This window comes from Sinohyriopsis cumingii, chromosome 9 (assembly GCF_028554795.1).
Source record: "Sinohyriopsis cumingii isolate HCF-2022 chromosome 9, ASM2855479v2, whole genome shotgun sequence".
In the NCBI taxonomy this organism is placed as follows: domain Eukaryota; kingdom Metazoa; phylum Mollusca; class Bivalvia; order Unionida; family Unionidae; genus Sinohyriopsis; species Sinohyriopsis cumingii.
In genome coordinates, this window is record NC_142969.1 from 15142045 (window position 1) to 15163087 (window position 21043).

The 21043-nt window shown below is 35.1% G+C and overlaps 1 protein-coding gene across 1 annotated transcript in view; it reads right to left on the minus strand.

The window, feature by feature from the left end:
• LOC149791309 (uncharacterized) overlaps positions 1-21043 on the minus strand; it is a 134489-nt gene that overhangs the window by 49867 nt on the left and 63579 nt on the right. Inside the window, exons 20-25 of the mRNA XM_089969840.1 lie at positions 19725-19979; positions 14635-14763; positions 10408-10533; positions 8253-8384; positions 5976-6113; positions 912-1163 (exon numbers count right to left, since the gene is read on the minus strand). Of these exons, the coding sequence (XP_089825966.1) occupies positions 912-1163; positions 5976-6113; positions 8253-8384; positions 10408-10533; positions 14635-14763; positions 19725-19979 (1032 nt within the window). The remainder of the gene's footprint in view (positions 1-911; positions 1164-5975; positions 6114-8252; positions 8385-10407; positions 10534-14634; positions 14764-19724; positions 19980-21043) is intronic.

Here is a 21043-nt window from a genome sequence, read left to right on the forward strand (position 1 = left end):
TGATATAAAATGACCATGTAAAACAAACCAAGACACTTTAAGATTTTAAATTATTACTGATCAACCTAACCTAAATCTGACCAAATGAATTTATGTCTGGACTTAATCTAGAGATCTGATTGGCCTAACTGTAGGTCTGACTTGACCAATGACATAGTTCAAGTTATGTCTTTACTTTGTCAAAAATGTTAGTGAAATTGGAATCTGTTTCTGTAAATATAATTTTTGTGGGAATTACATTTTCGATTTTTGATATCATACAATTTTATTAGCACTGAATTCTCCATATAAGCTATGACTTGTACTTTTACTTTTTTTTAAAAATTCAATTTTATGGATAAAGTCTCTCACTGGTTGTGCAAAAAAACAAAAAATAATTACAAGCAAATACAAACTCTTAAATGAAATATTTAAGCGCATTTGTAATTTATCTAAATTGTACGTTCAACAAAAATCTGCACCACTTGTTACATGGAGATGGGGCAGCTCCATTTATAGAACATGGGAATCATGAACCTAGAACCACAGGTTCATTATGCATCCAGGTCAGCATAGGCTGGCTGCTTCAGTGTTTCCTTTGGAAAGGCACTTAACTGTAATTTCCTCATATGGTATAGCTAATAATGTGTTAGAAGTATCATTGAAACAAACAATAAAACAATTTGTTATGAACTAAACACTGAGAATATTTGAGTTTAGACACAAAACATCTGAGAAACAAAGGATGAATATGAAATAGTAAAGGAATACTAACACAGATGGAATACCCTGTAAAATCAACATTCAATATATGCCTGTAGGTTTTAGTAACTGTATATATAAACAGGTGTGACTATGTGGACCTATACTATTGTGCATAAGTTATATCTATATATGTTTTGGCACCTAGATTGATTGGTTGACAGTCTCACCTATGCAAGATCCGTTTATTTTGTTGTAACCTTTTTCACATTCACATTGGTAAGAGCCTAGAGTATTGAGGCAGTACATATTGGCCCCTGTACATAACGCTGTATTACTGCATTCATTGAAGTCAGTGTCACATTTTGTTCCATTCCAACCATTTTTACACACACATCCAGATACTTTGTCACACCTATCTGATCCAACACTGCAGTTGCAATCAGTTGAGCAGTTTGTACCATAATGGAAACTGTCACATTCTGTAAGAAAGAAAAACAAAACCAAAATAGCAAAATGTTTATTTTCTCAAATAATGTCTGCAGTGGAATTTGTGAGAAGAATAGAAGGTTTCACAGTTTGACGTCAGTGTTTCAGACTATGGCAATTAAAACAATAATAATTCTTCTTTATATCTAGAGTTTCATGAATTTTAATTTGACTGGTTTTGTTGCTGATTTAATGATAATGGGACTACTATTATAGACAACAAAAATCTTGTTTGACTGGATCATTGTTATATCTTGTGTTCTTGCACTGGATTTTTTCCAACAATAAAATGAAATATATCTTCTTTTCTCACAGGCATGACAGACTGACTCTATTTTTATATTCAATTGTCACAATCTAATTTTGTTAAATGGCAAATGAAGACCAGAAGCAGTCTTGTAAACATTTTGTTTCCATATCACCATATCACTTCATATTAGTTATATGTGTAAACAATGACAATCAGACCCAATGTGAATTTTCATGTACTAGAAATGAAAGTTTAGAAAACAAACTTTATAAGTAGTCCATACCATTATCTTAATTTTTATAAATATGAGATGCATATTATTTGAATTTGGAAAAGAGAAAGAAATTTTAAAATAGAATCAATGTGATATAATCTTTACCATAAACCTCCTCATGTACAACGAATTTGTAAGTTACAAATATGCTATTAGAATCACTAGAATGGTTTCCTATCAAATTAGAATCACTAGAATGGTTTCCTATCAAATTAGAATCACTAGAATGGTTTCCTATCAAATTTGAGTTTACTCATCAACCTGCAACAAAATGAATACATTTCAAGACACATCAAACTCTTCATGTATGTGTGTACAACATATGAGGCAATCACTAAACTAATAATTTTTTCTACCCATCTGCCTCCCCCAAGCAAACAACAACTTCTGTTTCTATATACTTGTGTTATATTTACCTTCTTCAAAATGTACAAAAAATCTTTTTTCCAATCCCAGATCTCTTAGCATAAAGAAAATCAGTGAAGGACACAATTTAAGACAAGAAAGATATTCACTATGAAATCTGTGTCTGACTGAAGATAGCAATAAATCCTCCCACAAGTATCCTAGTGGTTAGAGCATCCACCTTGGAAGCGGGAGGTTGTGGGTTTGAACCCTGGCCAAGTCGTATCAAAGACTTACAAAAATGGTACTAACAGCTGCCTTGCTAGGCACTCAGCATTAAGAGGTTAGTGTTAGGACTGGTCGGCCTGGTGTCAGGATAATATGACTGGGTGGGACAGCATGCTACATGTCTGCAGCATGATGCCCTAGTGCTAGACATCACTATAAACTGCCACACTGCAGACATCATAGTGATATGACTGAAAAATTGTTAAAGCTATGTTAAAAATCCAAATTACATACAAATCACACAAGTATCCGCTCAAAAACAGATGCCACCATATCTATATAATTATACTTCCTTTGATATTTAGTTTGCACATTTTTATATCTTTTTCATTAGTTTTAAAACTCATTCAGACATGTAAATAGTTCAGAGCTGTTCCATTTAAAGATACATTGTACCCAAGGAAGGCGGTTATTTAAAAATATATGCCAGGGTACTTTGATTTTACAGAGTTCATACTAAAATGATAAGAAATTTCAAATTGTGGGTGAGTACCCCGTTTTAAAAGTGCCTCTCCTGGGTCCCATGCATTGTTTAATGGAACAGGCCTGATGTTTTCTCTAAACGTTTTGTTAAATGTTTGTGTTTATTTTTTGTAAGCTGTTGCTTCCACTGATGAAAAGCTTGATTAGCTTGAAATATTAGGATTTTTTATTAGCCAATAATGTTTCTCATATTACTGAGTACAAATCATTATTATAGCTTTCTAAGCTACTTTCAAATCCAGACCTCTCGCAAAAAGGTATGTCTTTTGGTCTCTAGATAATATATACAATGGGAACAACTCTTACAGGTCCCCCATCATTCTAACTGCTAGGTGGCTACTATCACACTTAGTTTAAACTGGTCATTTACTTGAGTGATACCTTATGGGATGCTCACATTCCAAGTGTGGAGTATCTAGTAATGTGATGAGGTATGTATTATAGGAGAAACATAATTCTTTGAAAAGTTTGCTTTTTCCATCAAACATTACTGGATCACATTACATTAGATCACATTACATTAGGATAACTGGTAAGCAGAGGAAGAAATACTGAGCATCCTTCTTTGATCTGTGTCATCCAGGAAGGTAATGATTGCTCTTCTAGCCTACGAAATTCTCCTAATGTTAGTTCAGCACAAATTGAGGCCGGAGTTTAAACATGTACGAGGGAGACACCTGTCAGATTCTGCACTTGATTGTGGTCTCAACCTTAAAGTTTTTCCAGGCAAATCCAGGAAAGTTGGTTCCAAGGTTGTGCCAATATAAACGGGCAGTGTTTACTGTCTGTGCAGCTACAACTGTGCTGATAACATTCAATCCTCTCCTCTGGAAGGGAATGTTGGGCAGGTAGAAGATCGAGAAAGTGGTCTGGGCATGCCACTGAATGGTTTCCAATATGTCCCAAATGGAGACATTATGTCTGATCTTGGAAATTGCATCTATCTCAAGAGACAAGATTTTCATGAGGCATATTCCTGACAGGTCAGTTACTGTCTTTAACCAAGAGGACAGAATTTGTGGTCTTATACCCTGCTTTCCATATTTGAGAGGCAGAAAAAGCCTATCTGTTTTTTGCAATAAATCCAGGTTGTATCAATACAACAACTGATTCTTTGGGATGGAGCTGCATGGGTCCATGGAGAGAGTATGTATATCAATGACTCTGCATGTTGAGGCAAGTACAATAAGAATGAAAAGATAGATGATGGATGGATTGGAATTACCGGGGACTGAACTTAGAGGAGTCGAACCATGTCAACACCCAGGACAGATTCCATTTTGGGAATAGTGTGCATGAACATGACCTGGATAAATAGAAATCTGAAGTTGGAAGGTCTTTATAATGTCCAATAATGTCTCACCAATGAGGATATGTCTCAGATCACTGACCATGGTGATGGAAATGAAAATACTTGTCTTAGAAGAGAAAAAGAAAAAAGTTAGCTAGCTGAGAAATGGAGGCAGAAAGTGGAACCTGTCATTTCTATTCATATGCTTTCAGAGTGGACAGACTTCTAGCAACTGAAGTTCCAAACTCCTTTTCACACAAGGCATCCTTGACAAGAGCCAGGTATGAAGAAGGAGTTTCTCTAAAAATGGGTAGGATATTGGCAACCTTGGATGCTTAAGCATGGCAGGGGTTACTATGGCTTGTCTCCAAGGTAATGAGATCACTGATTCAGGATATTTACTATCATACTGGGGAGATCAAAATTAGTTGGCAGTTTGTGTCCCTCACTTTCTGAACTATTGTTTATATCCCTCCAAGCTGGCTGATAGAACACTGACAATCCATCCTTCTGCATCTGGAAAAGGAAAGATGGCAAGTTGGGCAATTTGTTGTTCCATCGTGTCATAAAAGATCTATCACTGGGAGGTCCCACAGGGCAAATAAAGTTATCTGAATGTAAAATGATCAGATAATGTATTTGACGGAGATATGGTTTTGTAACTGCATGATTGCTAATTTTTATTATTCATATTTATGTATAACAGTTAATGAAAGACTAAAAAGGAAAAGTTACTATTGCTGAGATGTGCATCACACTTATTGCGCTCATGTTGTTCTAAAATGAAATATTAAAGGAGATTTGCACCCACCTTGGATGTGGGAGGTCGCAGGTTAGAACCCTGGCAAAGTCATACCAAAGACTTTTATAAATTGAAATAGCAGCTGCCTCACTTAGTGATCAACATTAAGAGGATAGTGTTTGGATTGGTGGACCTGGTGTCATGATAATTTAACTGGGTGGGACATGATGCTTCATGTCCATGGCATGATGCCCCAATGCTAGACATCACTATAAATGGCCACACTGCAGACATTGTAGTGATATGACTGAAATGTTGTCAAAGCAACATTGAAAATACACATACACACACACATACACAGAGAGAGAAACACACACACACTAAAGGAGCCTGTGTATCATTAATTGTTAATTAAACTGCTCGCTGGTTGTCTTCTAGATGAAAATTATCAATTGTTCTGGACTTCTACAATGGTCAATTGGCACTCATTTGAATCAACCAATGCAGACAAGGAGTCTAATTGTTACCAGTGCAGGAAGATTTCTTTTCTTTCTTCACATATGTAGTGTGCTTTCACAGGGACATTACAGCACATGATATTCAATCCAGTTCACATTGGATCAAAGCTCTTTGTTGGCATTGTTTAAACAAATTGATATATTTTAATATTTTCTTCTTTGGAGTTTGCAATTCTTTCATATAATGATTTTCTTAGAAGATGTAATAGATGACAAAGGAAAGAGGGTTAATATTATTATCTAAATAATAACAATAAAATAATAATAATCACAAGTTTTGTGTAATCATATTCTCAAACAGGATACATAGGTACTTTACCATCATCCAAGTAAAGGTGTTAAATCTCTGTACTGTTTTCCAACAATGCACCATGCCCATTATTTTGGTTCCCTGATTTGTATGCTCTCTGCTACATGACTAACTAACTAGGAGATAAATATTTTACTAGTTACAAAGCAATGATACTGGCTTGCCAATTTAAGCTGGGCACCAGCAAAAAACTTACTGTGACAATAATTTAAACTTGAAAAAGTCTGCAACAAAGAGTTGTCAATGTTACTTAAAACATTACATTGAATATGAGACTTAAGTGATAACTCTATGAGGAACCAACCTGAACAAGTTCTTCCATCATTTTCCAATTTGTAACCTACTCTGCATGAACATACATAGCTTCCATTAGTATTTTGGCATACTGCATTGGAACTGCAATTCATCAGAGTACCATTCTTCTCAGTACATTCATTGATATCTGAAAGATATAAATCACTGGGTTATTCATGTATTATAAAACATGAAGGCCAAGGCCTGCACCTTGAGATCATGACCAAAGTACTACTGTAAAATGTGGCCATGACCTCCAAGGTAAAAAGGTTAAAAATGTATTGTTGTAGAATGAATTATCTTAACTTTGTAACAGGGCAGTACTATCAAATAAATCTGAGGTCATTAATAAAATTTCATCTGTTAATTTGGTTTTGTTTAAATAAATATAAAATTATTTTAATGGTAGCTTGACTAGGCAAAGGGCACTTATGTTCTGTAAATTCAATATTTGTGGCTACATTGTATTTATACTGTAAACTCAAGCATGAACAATGTGTGACAGTAACCTACTTACAGTAGTGTAGTAATGTAATACTAATTGAGAATAATCCCTTCAAAAGAAGATCATCTTACATAAACAAGCAATCAACTCATGCACAAAAGCTAACCAAAGTCAGAGAAACACAAAATGCATGATACAATTCTAAAGTAAAAATTTCTTCTCTGTGATGCATTCCTTGCCATGTTTCATTACCACACAATGAACAGTGCTTAAAATTCTTCTCTGTGATGCATTCCTTGCCACATTTCATTACCACACAATGAACAGTGATTTAAAGACTAACCATAATGCAATAATAAATCAAAGCTAATTCTGTGCAACATTTAGGTTATAACGACCTGATTCTGGTAAAATTTAATATTTTGCTTGAGATGGAACATTTCATCAAGTTTCAGTACTTTACCTTAAAACTCATCTAAATGCCCAATTAAGCTCCTGACAAAACTTTCACCAGAGCTTTGACCAAATTGTGTGTTGTCAGAATGCTGAAAATATTAAAGTTTCCAACTTAACCTTAATTAAGCGAGGCTAATGAGGTATGCAGAGAGCATGTACATACTTGTCCATACTTGCTACTGACACCTGAAGTTGACGAGATTTTCATATCTTATTTATACTCAATACTCACCTGAATTCTCAACATTTCATACTTTATCCATGCTCACTACTCACCTAAACTTGACTATATTTTCATACTTTATCCATGCTCACTACTGACCAGAAGTTGACTATATTTTCATACTTTATCCAGGCTCACTACTCACCAGAAGTTGACTATATTTTCATACTTTATCTATGCTCACCACTCACCTGAAGTTGACTATGTTTTCATATCTTATGAATACTCATTACTCACTTGAAGTTGACAACATTTTCATAATTTATCCATGCTCACTACTCACCTAAACTTGACTATATTTTCATACTTTATCCAGGCTCACTACTCACCAGAACTTGACTATATTTTCATACTTTATCCATGCTCACTACTGACCAGAACTTGACTATATTTTCATACTTTATCCATGCTCACTACTGACCAGAACTTGACTATATTTTCATACTTTATCCATGCTGTCTGCTCACCTAAACTTGACTATATTTTCATACTTTATCCAGGCTCACTACTCACCAGAACTTGACTATATTTTCATACTTTATCCATGCTCACTACTGACCAGAACTTGACTATATTTTCATACTTTATCCATGCTCACTACTGACCAGAACTTGACTATATTTTCATACTTTATCCATGCTGTCTGCTCACCTAAACTTGACTATATTTTCATACTTTATCCATGCCCACTACTGACCAGAAGTTGACTATATTTTCATACTTTATCCATGCTCACCACTCACCTGAAGTTGACTATGTTTTCATATCTTATGAATACTCATTACTCACCTGAAGTTGACAACATTTTCATACTTTATCCAGGCTCACTACTCACCAGAAGTTGACTATATTTTCATACTTTATCCATGCTCACTACTCACCTGAAGTTGACTATATTTTCATACTTTATCCAGGCTCACTACTCACCTAAACTTGACTATATTTTCATACTTTATCCATGCTTACTACTCACCTAAACTTGACTATATTTTCATACTTTATCCATGCTCACTACTCACCTGAAGTTGACTATATTTTCATACTTCATCCATGCTCACTACTCACCTGAAGTTGACTATATTTTCAAACTCCATCCATGCTCACTACTCACATGTAAAATAGCTTTTTCCTTTTACTCCGAACATACACAGCAAAATACTTACCTTCACAAGTTTTGTTGCCAGCAGCAAGTTTAAATCCTAGATTACATGAACAGGTAGCTGTTCTTGATTTAAAGTCCACCAAACAGATCTGATCACACGTAATGTTGGCAAACTGTTGGCAGGGGTTCTCAACTATGAAATTCAGAAAGGATGGCAAAACATTAGATACATGCAATGTCTCTGTGATATGGTTGAGTGAGAACGGTAGCTACTGAGTGATTTCAATAACACAAATATATACAATGGCAAGTAAAAAGTTCAAACACAAATGTGATGCACTGTTATGGCTAAATTATAACAAATGTTAGTAGTCCTGTAGTCATCTAAATCCACATCACCATTCGGTATCTAAAAGAAGCAATTTTCAATACATATTCAGTTCATAGTCTTGCATTGTTTGTTTATTTGCTGATAACACCTGCATAACACTGATAACATCAGAGTGAAATATCTCATGCTGCTTTCACTGTACTGATAACACCTGTATAACACTAATAACATCATAGTGAAAGATATTGTGCTGCTGTCACTCTACTGCACTGGACTGTCATAGAAACTGCAGTGAAATCAAAGCAGTACACAGATATAAAAAGAAAGTTAATTAATTAATCTATTATTAATTAATTAATTATAATGAAACTAGTAGTCTTTATACAGTTCCAGGTCTTCATTTCATTGGAAATATTTCTAAATATATATGTGTAGCACTATGCAAAGCAATAGCCTGATCAAACAAGAAATTAGAAATCACACTGCGCACATGAAAAAAAGAAATAAAAACTGATAAGACAGACTAAAGATCCTATTGTGCCAAAACCATAAAAGATAACTGAAATTTAATCCAAAAACAATCTGAACAATGTTTTCGCAAGTTTGGAGCTGAAGTATAAAATATCTAACAAATCGGATCCTGAGTATTTAAACTATTTTTTTTTAAATCAATGAGATTAGATTACTTATACCACTAATCAACCAGATTAGGTGGGGCCCTGTGTGGCCAAGTGGTCGAAGCATTTGCCTTTACTGATTACTGCCATCTCACCTCTGTCTGTGTGGGTTCGAGTCTCTGTCTTGGACAATGTTGGTAATTCTGTGAGAAAGCTGTCAGTAGCTTCCTGTGGGTCAGTGGTTCTTACCAGTTTTTTCCCCCGGTTCTTCCTCCACCAGTCACTATGTATAGCCTTTCTTGCACTGAGAAACCCCCATAACAACAACAACTAGATTAGGGCACTACTTACAATGTCAATCAACCAGAGTAGGGTACTACTTGGACTGCCAATTGACCAGGGTAGGGTACTACTTGTACTCCTTATCAACCAGAGTAGGGCACTACTTGTACTACTTATCAACCTGAGTAGGGCACTACTTGTACTCCCTACCAACCAGATTAGGGCACTACTTACACTGCCAATCAACCAGAGTAGGGCACTACATGTACTGCCAATTGACCTGGGTAGGGCACTATTTGTAGTCTTTATCAATCAGAGTAGGGCACTACTTGTACTCCCTACCAACCAGATTAGGGCACTAATTACAATGCCAATCAACCAGGGTAGGGCACTACTTGTATTCCTTATCAACCAAATTAGGGCACTACTTACAATGCCAATCAACCAGAGTAGGGTACTACTTGTACTCCTTATCAACCAGAGTAGGGCACTACTTGTATTTGTTATCAACCAGAGTAGGGCACTACTTGTACTCCTTATCTACCAGATTAGGGCAATATTTACAATGCCAAACAACCAAAATAGGGCACTATTTGTACTGCCAATCAACCAGAGGAGGGCACTACTTGTATTCTTTATCAGAGAAGGCACTACCTGCACTCCTTATTAACCAGAGTAGGGCACTACTTGTACTGCCAATCAACCAGAGTAGGGCACTACTTGTACTCCTTATCAGAGTAGGGCACTACTTGTACTGCCAATCAACCTGAGTAGGGCACTACTTGCACTCCTTATCAACCAGAGTAGAGTACTACTTGTACTGCCAATCAACCAAAGTAAGGCACAATGGCTACTCCTAAACTGAGATTCACTGTTTCAAATAACTGCAAAACTGCCAAAAATATTGTATGACGTTCCCATCGAACTTAAACATGCTCATACTGCAAATTTTGGTTAATATATTTGTGGTAAAAAATGAAAAATACCTTCTTTGCAAGTCTTTCTGTCTTCTGTCAGGGCATATCCAAAATAACAGGAACAAGAAAATCTTCCAGGAGAGTTTTCACAGGTTTGCTGACACCCTGACTGTCCTGCTGTACACTCATCTATGTCTAATATTTGCAAGGAAAGAATACTGGATTAGGTATCACAATGTTGAAACAAAACTCTCCGAGCAAAGTTTCTGAACACATTTCTTATTTTACCTGCCTATGAAACAAGCAAGTCGTTACACTAATTTTTATTTATGCTAGCCTGATAATTTTCCAATATAAATGATTTTGATAACTCAATGGAGTGAAGTGCAAAAAATATTGGCTTGTTAAAGTCAATAAATATTGACACATTATGATCCAGAAATGTGACCTGTCCTTATCTCACCTGACTGGCCTAGTAGTATGGCCACCTGTCATACAGAAGTACACAATTCAAATACCACAACATGCTTCATTCAATTGTTTTGTTCATGTGTTTGTTTACTTTGAATTAGGAAAGATAATAATGTTACTATCTTCCTTATACAACAGCAGAATATGATTGGTACTACAGCTGACACTGTTGAGTGGGATATTGTAAGAAATCAGGTACTACATCTGACATTGTTGAGTGGGATACTGTAAGAAATCATGTACTATAGCTGACATTGTTGAGTGGGATATTGTAAGAAATCAGGTACTACATCTGACATTGTTGAGTGGGATACTGTAAGAAATCAGGTACTACATCTGACATTGTTGAATGGGATACTGTAAGAAATCAGGTACTACATCTGACATTGTTGAGTAGGATACTGTAAGAAATCAGGTACTACAGTCTGCTATATATATTGCGAGTCAATACATTCCAGCTTAAAAAAAAAATAAAATTTACTTGTTCTGAGTAAATAATGGATACATTTCATCTCACGGATAATAAACTCAAGAATTTTTGCCCATGGATTTGCCACTTGTGCAAAATACAGAGTGCTGTAACCATTCAATGAAATGTATCTATTATTTACTCAATCCAAGTGAATGAAGAATGACCTTTCCTTACTGACAAAACATCTGGGTGAATATGAAAAAGAGCTAAAGCATTGACCATTAGGAGGTTATGCTGATATCAATTTGAGATGGTGGTCATCAGGCCATTTCCACTGGACCTACCAGATCCAATTCTTGTTTCTGCAGGCCACCATCACTTACTGTGCATAACAACTTGAAAAAGTTGACTATGAATGCCAAACAACAGCTTCTATTAAGAATGGTTCCTGGCTCCACCTCAATTGATGAATTAATTGAAGAGATTGACTTTTGATTGCCTGCTGATGACAACCTGTGCTTAATTACAAAGCCTAGCTGCATCAGAATTATGAAACTATTGATTTGAACAAGAGACAGATTGGGTGGAATGAGAGGGTATTCAAATCCCTCACCCGCATGCCAAATCTAGAGCTAACAACAAACATGTTTTGTATGATAGCATCTTCAGCACAATTCTGGCTAAAGGCTTGGAATGATCTAAGCTGTGTCCAAATCCATGATTGTATTTACCAGACACTGTGACCTACTAAAGTAAACATTGGATAGCAGTCCGATAGATCCCTGTTTTGCCCAATATCTCCTATGCCATGATGCTGGAATGAGCTGGAGATGATGGAGTGATAGATTTTGATTAGCTAATTAGCTCTCACTTACAAGCCATTGATAAAAGCTAACCAACTTCTGGATTAAGATACTCAAAGGGAAGATGGTGCTGACCTTACACCAACACCCGAAAACTTGCCACTTACTTTTGCAAGCATTTAAAGTAGAGATTCTCTCTGTGACTGAAGGTTTAAATTCCTATCTACACAAGGCTCTCCTGACAAGAACCTGGTGTGAAGGAGAAACCTTTTAAAGCAGAAGTGAAACACAAGCAAACATAGCTGTTTGCGCAGGTTGGGTCATGATTTTGCTGGGAATGTCTATTAAATTGAAAAGATCTTGTCCCACCTGAGAGTAACTTTCAGATTTACCTTGCAGGCATGATCACTCATGACCAGACAGACCTTTTTGTTGGCTCTGTGCAAAAGGAAAAGTCTGGAATACAATCCTGCTGAAATCGGCTTGATAACTTTCTCCACCTCCTGCTTGCTGAGCAATAAACAGAACGTGACCCAATCAGAAGGCATGTCTATCATGAAAGGGGAAGATGTAAGAGAAGGGGCTTGGATAAACTAAATATGAAGCTGATCCTAAACATTTTGGCTGACTCATTCAACCATATGACTCCATGTACCACCAACTGGACAGCTGATATATGACATGGCTCACTGATGATTAAACTGGATGATCAGCAGCTAAAAAAAAGTCCATGGCACTAAAGAATGGTACCTACTTCAACGCCTCAACATACCTCACATGCCTGGAATTACAGGACAGAAAGCAATTATGACCACTGCTCTGTTGCAACAAGGGAAGACCACTTTCCTGTTAACTACAAGACACTGTTGTAAAGTTACAATAAATGTAGAGACAAACATTCTTGAAGAGAAAGTCCACAGCAATGAAGAATGGAAGTATATACTTCATACTTTAAACATACCCCATGGGCCTGGAATTATGACCACCACTCTGTTGCAATAAGAGAAGGCCACTTTCCTGCTAACTACAAACCACTAATGTAGAATTACAATAGATGTAGAGACACATCTGTGACTCCAGCAGTGTCTGAAAAGGATATGGAGCCAACATCTTCAAAGCCTCTTGTTCCTTCATTGTTGGGGTCCCAGGTGGTCAAGTGGTCTAAGGCACTTGCTGTACCTATCAATTCCATCTCAGCTATTTCTGCATGGGTTTGAGTCTCAAACTCAGCCTATGTGGGTATGTGAGAAAGCTTTCTAGTAGCTTCCCGTGGGTCAGTGGTTTTTCCTGGGGTTTTACTGGGTTCTTCCTGTACCAGTTATACTGGTTAACATGTATACCTATCCTGTGTTGAACAATGGTGTTAAGCCCACCAAAACAACAAGAAGAATAATCCTTCCTTTCAAGTTGGTGAGACATAACATTCGCCTGCAGGCATGATATAGGATTGATGGGGGACCAAAATAACCTTGGCACAAAAGTGGCAATTTATGTCTTCTGGTGAGGATGCAAAATGTCACATTACTCTGAACCAGACCTCACCCACATCTCTTTACTCAATGTTTCCTGTACAAGAAATCCCTACTGACCACATTGTTTATACACTGCAGGTAGATGTCAAGAAACAATTTGTACAAGAGTTACACATATATGCATTTCTTCAGAGACTGTACATTTCTTGAATGTGAGACATTTCACCACCATTGTTCTACTGAAATTTCAAGAATGACAAACATATCAGAAAATAACAACCCAAAAGTGTTCACATGTTATAGCAATAACAAATACTAGCTATATAAACAAGCAAAATATTCAGACATTTTGCACAAGTGAGCAAACAACCCCAAGGATCAGCTGTACTGTGTTGGAGCACATGTTCAGAATAACAAGGTCCACAATTTAATGGAACTATCAACTACAAATAATGATTGCAACATCCAGCTAATACAGTAATACATAATACTATACAGACTGTCTAGATGGAGGGGTCAAAACAATGACAACATCCTTGGATTCTGAGAAGCCAAGTTGTGCAATGCTGATTTTGTGTTTTGAACAAAAGCTTAAACTGGTATGCAGCAAATACAGTAATGCATAATACTATACAGCTGTCTAGATGGAGGGGTGAAAACAATGACAACATCCTTGGATTCTGAGAAGCCAAGTTGTGCAATGCTGATTTTGTGTTTTGAACAAAAGCTTAAACTGGTATGCAGCAAGTTGACGGGTAAGCACTTAGTGCTGGTAAGGGGAGGTAACAGGTAAAAGTTTCTTCCCTTTGTTTTATATGCTAATTGAGCTGGGGAAGAAGAAATTTGTTTTTCTGAAATTACCAAAATCAAGACGCAGTGGAGCTTATTTTGAATGTTAATGTGATCAGGTAAACAAACCCATGCCAAATTCTTAAGTTGTCTCTAGGAAAACAAGACTTTGCTTATATGGATGCATGGATGCATGGATGGACAGAAAGACTGATGGATAGATGAATGAATAAGGTTTAACAATATATCAGCACAATCCGAGCTGTATAGTGCAAATGAAATGTATAAGGGTAGATAGAGGATGGTAGGTAGATATATATATATACTAGATACTCAGATTACCACATACCTATACATTTAGTACTGTTACCAGGATCTGTGTTATATCCTGGCACACATCCACAAGAAAATCCACCCAGGGTGTTGATGCATCTTTGCTCACATGTATTTAGGGTTGGGTCTTCACATTCATTGACATCTTCAAAACAGAGATAACATGTATTTAGGGTTGCATCTTCACATTCATTGACATCTTCAAAACAGAGATAACATGTATTTAGGGTTACATCTTCATTCATTTACATCTTCAAAACAGAGATATCATGTATTTAGGGTTGCATCTTCAGATTCATTTACATCTTCAAAATGGAGATATCATGTATTTAGGGTTGGGTCTTCACATTCATCAACATCTTCAAAACAGAGATATCATGTATTTAGGATTGCGTCTTCAGATTCATTTACATCTTCAAAACAGACATATCACGCATTTAGGGTTGGGTCTTCACATCCATTCACATCTTCAAAATGGAGATATCACGTATTTAGGGTTTGGTCATCATGTTCATTTACATCTTCAAAACAAGATGCAAAAAAAATAGTTTTCATAATTTTTATCTCAAAAAATGTACCACTGCATTTTCCCTACTTTATTTCTTTTCTAACCCAATGTTTTATTTCCTACTTTTACATCTGGAGTATGAACGGAAGAGGTCACTGGATTTCATTCATGGTAAATTACATATTTCTTGCATTGATGGAACACTGCCTTTCTGTTCCTTCACAATCATAAAAAACACACACACACACACACACAAAATGCAGGCAAGGTGTTATGATATTTTAGAAGTATTGTTTACCCAAACCCCAAAAAGAGAATTTATTCTCAGCATCTCAACTCTTCATGATGTTGAATAGCTGCAGGCTGAAAATGATTGTTCCACTAGTTGAAATTCTGAGGTCAATTGTGGAAACAGTCTGTACAATGGGACTGGGAGTTATTAAAATATGTCTATTGTATAGATGTCTGTATGTCTGTCCACAGTGGGACTGGAAGTTATCAAAGAATGTATATTGTATAGATGTCTGTATGTCTGTCTACACTTGGACTGGCAGTTATCAAATGTACGTCTGTATGTCTGTCTTCACTGGGACTGTGAGTAATCAAAGTATGTATAATGTACATAGGTTTGTTTGTCCAACTACACTGGGACTGGAAGTTATAAAAGTATGTACCCTGTATACAGTTCTGTATGTCTGTCTGCACTGGGACTGGCAGTTATGATAGTATGTATAATGCATAAATGTCTCCATCTCTACTTATATGCATAAGGTTCAAATATTTAAATTTTCAAGTGGGCAAGTGACATTTTGTGGTGTAGTTTTGTTTTAAAAAAGTATGAAAATGTACATTTCATTTTTGTTCAAATTTCTCTTAGATATGTTGATGCCATAACCTGCTACTATAAAGGTATAGTATGCAAAATAATTATCTAAACAACTTGTTTCCATATTATCAGTCAAAATAATCATCTACACAACATGTTTCCATATCAGTCAAAATAATCAACTAAACATGTTTCCATATTATCAGTCAAAATAATCATGTAAACAACATATTTCCATATGATCAGTCAAAATAATCATCTACACAAAATGTTTCCATATTATCAGTCAAAATAATCATCTACACAAAATGTTTCCATATTATCAGTCAAAATAATCATCTAAACAACATATTTCCATGTGCTCAGTCAAAATAATTATCTACACAAAATGTTTCCATATTATCAGTCAAAATAATCATCTAAACATGTTTCCATATTATCAGTCAAAATAATCATCTAAACAACATATTTCCATATTATCAGTCAAAATAATCATCTACACAACATGTTTCCATATTATCAGTCAAAATAATCATCTACACGTTTCCATATTATCAGTCAAAATAATCATCTAAACAACATGTTTCCATATTATCAGTCAAAATAATCATCTACACAAAATGTTTCCATGTTATCAGTCAAAATAATAATGTAAACACGTTTCCATATTATCAGTCAAAATAATCATCTAAACAAGTTTCCATATTATCAGTCAAAATAATCATCTAAACAACACATTTCCATATCAGTCAAAATAATAATCTAAACATGTTTCCATATTATCAGTCAAAACAATCATTTAAACATGTTTCCATATTATCAGTCAAAATAATCATCTAGACAACATGTTTCCATATTATTAGTCAAAATAATCATCTAAACAACATGTTTCCATATCAGTCAAAATAATCATCTACACCAAATGTTTCCATATTATCAGTCAAAATGATCATCTAAACATGTTTCCATATTATCAGTCAAAATATTCATCTAAACATGTTTCCATATTATCAGTCAAAATAATCATCTAACAACATGTTTCCATATCAGTCAAAATAATAATCTAAACATGTTTCCATATTATCAGTCAAAACAATCATTTAAACATGTTTCCATATTATCAGTCAAAATAATCATCTAGACAACATGTTTCCATATTATTAGTCAAAATAATCATCTAAACAACATGTTTCCATATCAGTCAAAATAATCATCTACACCAAATGTTTCCATATTATCAGTCAAAATAATCATCTACACAACATGTTTCCAAATTATCAGTCAAAATAATCATCTACGCAACATGTTCCCATATTATCAGTCAAAATAATCATCTAAACAACATGTTCCCACATTATCAGTCAAATGAATGTTACTGGCATTGGGAGTTTGAACACTAATACCTCTCCCTTCACAAAAAAATACTTCAAATGATCAAGAGGTCAAAGTGGACCAAATATTGCTCACTTGGGTAGCTGACATATCAGGTTGTGAATGCAAATTCAAACATGCAAACTGTAAAGGGGAACGAAAGTTTGGAGTACTTCGTCTAGTATGGTTTTGTAAGTTAATTTTTTCCAAGATCAGGGCTGTTCCATTTAAACATACATGGTATCCAGGGCTGTTCCATTTAAACATATGTGGTACCTAATGAAGGAACTTTTAAAAAAAATACATGCCAGGGTATTATGGTTACTCACAGAGTTTGTATCAAAATGATACCAGATTCTAGATTTCATCCGAGGTTAAATACTAAACACTGAAAGTGCCTTCCCTGGGTCCCAAGTATGTTTCACTGGAACAGCCCTTACCTATACATGTTTTGTTATTATTATTATTATTATTATTATTATTCTTACTGGCGTATCATCCCCTAATAATCTCACATGTTCAAGTATTATTATCATCATCATCATTATTATTATTATCATTGTTATTATTATTTTTATTATTATGCTTGGTACTTTATAATATTATTCCAATCAGCTCATCTGTACATGTAGTATTTCTACTGTCTGGCACCATCCTACCCTAATCATCTCATCCCTACATGTGTTATTATTATTATTATTATTATTGCAACCATTGTATCCTAATCATTTCATCTCATCATGTATTATTATGATGATGATGATGATGATGATGATGATGATGATGATGATGATGATGTTTGACACTATCATATATTATAATGTTTGCCCCCATTTTATCCGAATCATTTCATCTGATCATGTATTATTTATTATTATTATTATTATTATTATGTTGGCCATCATTTTATCCTAATCATTTCATGTGTTCAAATATTATTATTATTATTATGATAATGATTATAATGATGTATGGCACTAACATGTATGAATCATCTCAGCAATGGATATTATTATTATTATTATTATTATTATTATTATTATTATTGGATATTATTGTTATCATCATTATTATTATTATTATTTATATTATTATTGGATAATAATGACATCACCAGTACATAAACTATTATTATTGTTTGGTGGTGTCCCATCCTAATCATCTCAAGGTTTGCTTTGGATTGGTATTGTGGGTTTAACCCTTTACCTCATGTAAGCGCCTTTGGACACCTCTATTCCATTCTCATGGAAGCACCTTTGGACGCCTCTATCTGATTTGCATGGAAGTGCCTTTGGATGCCTCTATACCATTTTCATGGAAGCACCTTTTGACGCCTGCTGTTTACATCAGCCATTTTGAGCAGGTTTTCGTAGCACCACCTTCAGGGAAAACCCCCTATTAGATACTACATTCACTGGTGTGAATGACCATTACATCAGATCACTTGGTCACTGTTTAAGATCTGGTCAAAATCTGCTATTTAAAGTAACTGGGTCATATTATCCACTCTCCAAAATGGAGGCCACAGATTTTGTTCAGTACTTTTTTGAGTTTTCATGATTGGAATCACAACTTCAAAAGCTTTAATAACTTAGGTAAAGGCTCTGATATTAATGTAGGCAGCAATTAGTTTTTATAAATTATCAAATTCAGATGACTTAGTGATGTAGACATAGATTAAGAACTTGTAAATTTAGAGCATGAGAAATAGCAGCTATGGTTGGTCATGCGGCTTCACTGACTTGACAGAGAATGAGTTCCCTCAAGATTTTAAAGCACATAAAAATTGCTTCCGTGAAAAATAATTATACAGCTATAATGATCAGATTTTACTCTTAAATCTTTCAATACATAATAGATGTGTACCAAAAATGTAAAATGGTTAAAATTGCTGTTAAACGTAACATACACTATACTGCTCAACAGTTAACAGGCAGGTCTATGAGTACGGAGTCAAATAGTTAACAGATGTTCTATTTATAGCGCACTGCACTGGGTAACTTTGTTACATGTATATCATAGGGCTAAAAAGGTAAAGGGTTAACACTATATTTCATGGCTGCCAGTATATTTGGCGAAGGAAGAAACCAGTGATATACGGGAAGCTAATGCCAAGTTTTCTCACATACCCACATTGGCCGATGTGAGACTCGAACCCAAGATGATAGAGGTGAGATGTCAGTAACCAGTAAAAGCAAGTGTCTTGGACCATTCAGCCACTCAGGCCCCATCTATTCATCTCATCCATACATGTAATATTATTATTATTATTATTATTATTATTATTATTATTATTATTATTTATATTTTTATTTTTAAGTTTAGCACTGTTCGACCCTATCAACATACTGTACTTGTATTATCATTATTATTATTTTTACTATTATCCAAATCAGCTTACCTGTACAGGTATTGTTATTGGCTTGATATCCAGGTACACAATTGCAGGCATATGATCCAACGGTATTGAGACAGGTTTTCAATGTACTGTTACATATATTGGGATTCTGTGAGCATTCATCGACATCCTGATCGCAGTTGGTTCCTGTCCACCCTGATTCACATACACACCCGCTTAGTGGGTCACATCTTACGGCTCCTCTACCACATGTACATGTACTGGAACAGTTATCTCCATAGTGGGGATAGGCACAGGCTGAAAGCAACAATAAGAAAACATATGTCTCTTTGTCAACAAAATGCAAATAACTGTCAAGTCTTTACATAATATTAAAATATTTTGACCTGACAGAAATAATGTGAACAGAATTGATAAAGGTAATTAATATCTCATGCAGCAAGGTGAAATTCCAAGACTTAACAAGATCAATCATAAAGAAACACAACTCTTGCTCTATCAAGTGTCTAATGCATGCCATCATGACCCAAGTAATGAGACAATCTTTGGCATGAAGCAGATTCCTGCAATGCAGATGGTTATATGACTCTAAAGGACCAACTGTTCAATGGCACAGCAACACATAAAAGTTTTTCTTATCCCAAAGCAACCAAAGTGAAATATCTGTTCCAAACACACACGAACAAACAGATACCATTGCATGGTTAAAGCAGGATTCAAACCTGTACCCTTCTGGTCATGAGTTTATTACACTATCCACCATGACTTATGACTTATAGAAATTACTTGATCAATTATGTTTCCTCATGACAAATACAGTATAAATATTTAATTGTTTTATTCTGCTGCTGATTATAAATGAAATCAGCTAATCAACATATCATATCTTACCATGATGATTAATACAGACACACAAGTATAGAAGGCAACATATTTCATCTTACCATGACCATTAATAAAGACACACAAGTATAAAAGGCAACGTATCATATCTTACCATGACCATGAATAAAGACACACAAGTATAGAAGGCAACATATCATATCTTACCATGACCATCAATACAGACACACAAGTATGGAAGGCAACATATCATATCTTACAATGACCATTAATACAGACACACAAGTATAGAAAACAACATATCATATCTTACCATGACCATTAATACAGACACACAAGTATAGAAAGCAACATATCATATCTTACCATGACCATTAATACAGACACACAAGTATAGAAGGCAACATATCATATCTTACCATGACCATTAATAAAGACACACATGTATAGAAAGCAACATATCACATCTTACCATGACCATTAATACAGACACACAAGTATAGAAAGCAACATATCAT